Source organism: Salmo trutta, chromosome 30, assembly GCF_901001165.1.
Source record: "Salmo trutta chromosome 30, fSalTru1.1, whole genome shotgun sequence".
NCBI classification, from domain to species: domain Eukaryota; kingdom Metazoa; phylum Chordata; class Actinopteri; order Salmoniformes; family Salmonidae; genus Salmo; species Salmo trutta.
In genome coordinates this window covers 37,795,879-37,801,965 of record NC_042986.1, presented here as the reverse complement: position 1 = coordinate 37,801,965, position 6,087 = coordinate 37,795,879, and the positions used below count along the sequence as shown (strand labels likewise).

Below are 6,087 nucleotides of genomic sequence, written 5' to 3'. Positions count from 1 at the left end.
CTCTGTTTATTATCTATAAATAGTCACTTTAACTCTAACTACATGTACATATTACCTCAATTACCTTGACAACCTGTGCCCCCTCACATTGACTCTGTACCGGGAGCCCCTGTATATAGCCTCGCTGCTGTTATTTTACTGCTGCTCTTTAATTATGTTTTTATTTTTTAACTTAACACAGATTTTCCTTAAAACTGCATTGTTGGTTAAGGGCTTGCAAGTAAGCATTTCACTGTAAGGTCTACTCTTGTTTTATTCGGCGCATGTGACAAATAACATTGGATTTGAGCCCCACTCACTGCAGCTAGGTGGCAGTATTTTAGTTTTTTCTAAGCAAAATAACGCCTAGACAATTGCTGTAGGTACTTCCGGTGGCAGCTACAGCGAAGAAGAAATCGTTATTCGGGGTTGGTTGTTGTTGTGCTCCTAGGTTTTTATCATTGATATTAAGCAACAACAACAAAAAACACCTCGACACAAACCGTTTCAGGATTCCAATTGCATCTTCCTGCAACGTTTGCGAAACACCTTTTGACACTGGGATTTGTAGCTAAGCTAAGTTAGCCACGTCATTTATTAGTTAGTTAGTTAGCTAACGCTAGCTACAATTGCTAGCTCTAGTACACCGTTTGGCGCTGGTAGAATGGCGGAGGAGGAAGACGAAACCGTTTTTGACGAGGATTTGGATGACGGGGCGGGTGGAGCCGATGGGAGCCACGGCAAGCGAAAACGGTTGTTTTCTAAAGAGCTTCGGTGTATGATGTATGGGTTTGGAGACGACCAGAATCCCTACACTGAATCAGTGGACATCCTGGAGGACCTGGTGATCGAGTTTGTCACGGAAATGACACACAAAGCCATGTCCATCGGACGCCAGGGTCGTGTCCAGGTGGAAGACATTGTTTTCCTCATCCGGAAAGATCCAAGGAAGTTTGCCAGAGTGAAGGACCTCTTGACGATGAACGAGGAGTTGAAGAGAGCCCGCAAGGCCTTTGATGAAGCAAACTATGGTTCTTAGGTCCTGTGGTTGTAGAGGGATATGGGCTTCAACATTTTAATATTTTTTCGCATTGTCCGTGCTGTTTATTCTGCTATGATTATTTTACATGTTTTTATAAGGATCTAACGTTTATTCTGTAGCAGTAGAGATGTTAATTGACCATCCACTTGTGACTTCAGATATGTTTGTGCTCATGTCAAATGCCTTCTATACATATCTTTGTCAAAATCAACTTTGTGTGGCTTTTTGGCAGACTAGATGCTATGTTGCTGCCTTTCAGTTGGGAAAGTGGATTGACAAATTATTTGTGAACAAATGTGCAATCTAATAGCATAGACAAATATAACAGGATGGCAGGTAGCCGAGCGTTTTGCTGTTTCTAATACCTGAGCTGACACTGTATAAACTGTGTCCTTGAACAAGGCACTTAACCCTATTTTGTTTTAGGGGGGCTGCCTACTATGGTTGACCCTGTAAAACATTTCGCTGCACCTATCCGGTGTATTTGACTTTTTTTTTAATAATAGAATGTTCTCATTAAAGTTTTAATCATGTCATGTGAGCTAACTTTGCTCTTATGTGAGGATTGTCCCATTTATCACTAAGGATGGGCATAGTGACATTGTGAAATGGAAATGAATACAGTAACACACCTTTTGACACGGTCTTCCATCCTTTACTGACAATGTTCAGGACATGGACCTAGCCCAGAGGAGGGGGGGGGGGGGGGTCAATGTAGACTTTATATGCATCCATGGATGGGTTTTTGTTCCGGAACCATTTAACTTGCTCCTACACCTTTAGACAGTGGATATATAGTGTTATCATTGAATAAACAATTCTGCCTGTTCTGTTAAATGTTTGCAAATTAATGCACATGGTCCTAAATTGTACATGCACTAAAACTGCAGGACTGAGTGTATCTTCTGTCCTGGAGCCCTCCCTGGGTGCACCTTTTGTTTTAACCAAGGACTACACAGCTGATTCAACTCATCAAGCTTTGATTATTTGAATCAGCTGTGTAGTGCCAGGGCAAAAACCAAAAGGTGCACCCCTGGGGGGCAGGACCAACTTTAGGAAGCCTTGCCTTAACCCACGATCAGTACTCTATTTTAATAGGGACTCCTTTGGCTACTTAGTTTGCATAATCAACATTTTAAAAACTTGTCTGGATTTCCCCCTGATTTTATATATGTATTTGTATTTTGCAATAAGTAGGCCTAGCTTTACTGCTTTCTAATCTGGCTTGTTATTTTGGTCCAAAACAGTAACAACGACAAGATGGATGTATGAATCAAAGAAAATGAAAAACATTTTGATATTCCTCAATAATAGGCTACAGACCAACTTCCAGTGAGCATGTGTTTAATTTCTTCTTTCAAACAATGTTATTACAGTGATGTGATTACTGTTGACATTGGTCTAAGCAGCAATCACAAGCTGCCCATGAGAGTACGTCCTGACTAAGCTCCCAGCTTCAGGCTGTTGTGCTGAGCGCCTATGATGCACTGAGCCATTCTGTGGAGTTGCAGTTAATTTCACATCCCGGCCTTGCCCACCTGATTTGGGAAACAGCAGCAAGCAGCTTGGCGTCATAATCACAAGCAGGAAGGGCTCAAAAGCTCTGGTAACCTCCACCAGGTGCCTGTCGAACAGGTCTAGTTGTTTCGAGGTGGATGAACGGAGGCAATGGACCAGATTTGGGGGGGGGGGTTGGAGTGGGTCAATAGAGGATCAGAATAGGTCAGCAGGGGTCAAAGGAAGGAGGAATGTCCATGAGTCTCCGTTTTACTGCACATTTTCCATCATCTTGAGGAATTCTGAAAAATAATCCATTATGAACAAAACATTTAAATATATTTCAGTGTTAATTAAAAAGTTCCGTCAGTATCCATTATGAAAATGCAGGTCAATATATAGGCTAATTGGCCAATCAGCACCACAATTATTATTATCAAAGGCATCATCCCTATGTCATACCGTCAAAGTCCAGCATGCCATCAGCGTTCTTGTCTCCATCCTTCAACAGCTCATCAATTTCCTCCTCTGAGATTTGTTCGCCAGAGCTGCGGATGATGATGGCGAACTCTTCTCTGTCGATATAGCCGTCGGCATTCCTGCAGAAGTAACACATTGGAAGGAGTTTAAACAGCATTTCGACATCATTTGAAAGCTGACTGTAATTGCACACATGTAAACGGTAACCCCTTCTCCCCACAAGCCTGTAACGTACTTGTCGAACACACGGAAACATTCCGCTAACTCTCCCTCGGACTTGCCGGCCTGGTCCTCCTTTAGGAGCCTCACCATCATGACCAAGAACTCCTCGAAGTCGATGGTTCCGCTACCTGAGGTGAAGGGCCAGATTACGCATCACGCTCGAATAAAACAACTATAGACAATGTAAACAGGTACTTATGAAACACTGGTCACCTAAGCACAACACGGGCATTGGTTACCCAAAAGAAGCCCAATTACGCGCCAAAATGTAAGCGTCCCATTTAGGTTTATATATACACACACACACATTCATGTAGGCTATTTTAGATTCAGCAGTTTCTCACCATCCTCATCGACCTCCTCAATGATTTCATCCAACTCCTCTCTTGTCGGATTCTGGCCCAACATCCTCATGACCTGACCCAATTCCTTGGTGCTGATATCACCGCCACCGTCGGTGTCAAACATGTCGAAGGCAGCCTTGAACTCTGGAATGATTAGGTCATAATTATCGGGAAACGAATTATTATATTCATTAGACCTGACATGAATGATCGGCAACATGGGTTTGCTATGGGCCTACTCACCGTTAAGCATCTCCTCGCTCAAGTATGAGCGGGCCTCCTGTTGCGCGTCAGTCTAGAGGGAAAAACAGCGCCACATGTGCCAAGTCATTGTCGTGACCATCTCTCCAAGACAACATTTATATATATTTTTTAGGGCAACAGTTATTGGCTATTAGCATTAGTGCATTTGTATTGACAGTCACATGTGCCCTGCCCAAAAGGTGTAGGTTAGGCCTACTGACAGCTCTTAGGCCAAGTGAAAATGTGCCATGCTATTTATGGCTCAACACATTACACCCCCCCCCCCGTATATGGCCATACTGATATACAATCCGACGGAATTTGTCGCATCAGCACAATCCGCAGCTTTGCTGTCGGACTCCCTTTTAGGTTGTGCGCCTGACAAGTGCCCATATCAACCCTGCGCCCACACAACTTATGTTCCAGATATAGATAGATATCTACTTCGCAATTGTAAATGAGAACTTGTTCTCAACTTGCCTACCTGGTTAAATAAAGGTGAAATAAATAAATATAATAATCACGAAATTGCTTAACCAAAAATACACACACACACACACACACACACACACACACACACACTATTTTTGGTTAAGCAATTTCGTGATTGTTATTATCAAGATGATTGAGAAATCATGAGCTAAGCAAATTACTCTACTATTTCAGATGTTTTATACCTTATATATTGAGACAATACATTGTTGAAATTATTCTCAAATAAATAATTTCAAAATTAGGCTAATTTAATCTTAATTGCCCTAATTTCTTTACCCGTCCAAATTTAACATTGCACATTTAACCTATACAAACTCGCTATTTATCATGTTTTTATTCGTGTAATTAGTTGCGTGTGTTCAAGTCATTGTTCTTACCATGGTTGCGAATTAGCTTTCCCCTAAATATCCACGGAAATATAGCCCAAAGGAGTGGTCGATCCGCGTGCACCTCAACAGAAAGACTAGACGTCAAGTGAGTTTAGACACACTTTAAACCGGTCACCTAAGACACGCCCACTGATGCTCACAGGACTCCAGATTTAGAATCTTGAACTTTTTAGGGTTCTGAGGCCCCCCACAAGCCAATAAAAGTGGAGAGAGGTGGTCTTGAATCTGCAAACATTTAATTGATGGGGTAAACTTAGCTATTGGGAAGTTTTGGGAAGTTTTCAGGTACATGTCACTATTGAAAGGCACACAACATTTCTGGGTATTGAAGTAAGACTTTTTATAAGTATGCATCTACCAGTTGTTTCTTTTGATTGTAAGTCAAGTGTCAAACTCATTCCACGAAGGGCTGAGTGTTTGCTGGTTTTCGCTCTTCCCTTGTACTTGATTGATGAATTAAGGTCACTAATTATTAAATAACTCCCTTCACCTGGTTGTCTAGGTCTTAATTGAAAGGAAAAAACAAAAACCAGCAGAGACTAGACCCCCCAGGCAATGAGTTTGACACCCCTGTTGTAAGTGCAGCAGGTTTGAGGTACCTGAATATAACAGTATGCCTATCTATTCCCTGTCAGACACAATGTTTTTGCTCATCAACCTAAACAAATTCCCTCTCCGGCTCCACTCTCAAAGTTGAAACATGTTTTGCAGATTTCCAGAAGGGAATGAAGCCAGCCCTTTTAAGCAATCTCTGAAAATATTACATTCTTAAACAAGGTGTAGCTTATGTCCAAGCATGCACTTGTGATTTCAAGCAAATATGGTGATTGCTGTTACCATACTTTAAACCAAGGTAGGCCTCTGCATTGCTGATAAAGAAGGGTGGGCCCAGAGTGGGTTATGCCTGTGGGATGGCGTTTCCTTCTGGGCGTGAAACCCTACCCTGTGGAAAAGGGCTGCAGAAGCTGGAAGCTGGCAGTGCTATGCCCTGAATAGCAGACGGTTTATGGTTGTATGGGGACAGGACAGAGACAGAGCACGCCCTTAATCACAGTATCGTATCCAATAAACAGGCCAACCACTCAATATTTGACTCTCCTTGTATGGTGGTGGTTTCCTGAGCAGAGATAATAAGGCCTGATGTCTTAGAGGGAGGAGGAGCGGTGGGATACTGGGGTATTATGGGGAAGAAGGGGGTGGGAGGTTGTTAGTGGTGGTGGCGAGGGGGGGGGGGGTATAATGGCTATATACTCTGGGAGCAGAGGATATCCACCAAAATAAGGATTTGGTGGGGTGCTGCTACTACACATTACAAACCTCTAGGTTCTTATTCCAGACATCTTCAAGATATGCTGTTGCATCCGGCAGTGGTCTCAGAGCTCTTGGGGATGGCATC

The 6,087-nt window shown here is 42.7% G+C and overlaps 2 protein-coding genes across 2 annotated transcripts; one reads left to right on the top strand and one right to left on the bottom strand.

The window, feature by feature from the left end:
* The first annotated feature begins 369 nt into the window (after nucleotides 1-369).
* On the top strand, nucleotides 370-1,858 carry taf13 (TATA-box binding protein associated factor 13). Its single transcript, XM_029724076.1, has one exon. It carries the CDS (start codon nucleotides 644-646, stop codon nucleotides 1,016-1,018), a length of 375 nt encoding a protein of 124 aa, XP_029579936.1. The 5' UTR covers nucleotides 370-643; the 3' UTR covers nucleotides 1,019-1,858.
* A 490-nt stretch (nucleotides 1,859-2,348) lies between these two features.
* LOC115168623 (troponin C, skeletal muscle) lies at nucleotides 2,349-4,834 on the bottom strand. The gene is made up of 6 exons (XM_029724074.1): nucleotides 4,680-4,834; nucleotides 3,808-3,859; nucleotides 3,565-3,708; nucleotides 3,234-3,348; nucleotides 2,981-3,117; nucleotides 2,349-2,820 (listed from the first exon to the last, which is right to left on the bottom strand). Exons 1-6 carry the CDS (start codon nucleotides 4,680-4,682, stop codon nucleotides 2,789-2,791), a joined length of 483 nt encoding a protein of 160 aa, XP_029579934.1. The 5' UTR covers nucleotides 4,683-4,834; the 3' UTR covers nucleotides 2,349-2,788.
* Between the last annotated feature and the right edge of the window lie 1,253 nt (nucleotides 4,835-6,087).

Bases quoted from the DNA above. Each gene is read 5' to 3' on its own strand.
- taf13 (XM_029724076.1), top strand. From the start codon at position 644: ATGGCGGAGGAGGAAGACGAAACCGTTTTTGACGAGGATTTGGATGAC.
- LOC115168623 (XM_029724074.1), bottom strand. The intron at 3,709-3,807 runs GTGAGTAGGCCC...TAATCATTCCAG, and splicing joins GAGCGAGGAGATGCTTAACG to AGTTCAAGGCTGCCTTCGAC. The intron at 2,821-2,980 runs GTATGACATAGG...ATTATTTTTCAG, and splicing joins TGGCATGCTGGACTTTGACG to AATTCCTCAAGATGATGGAA.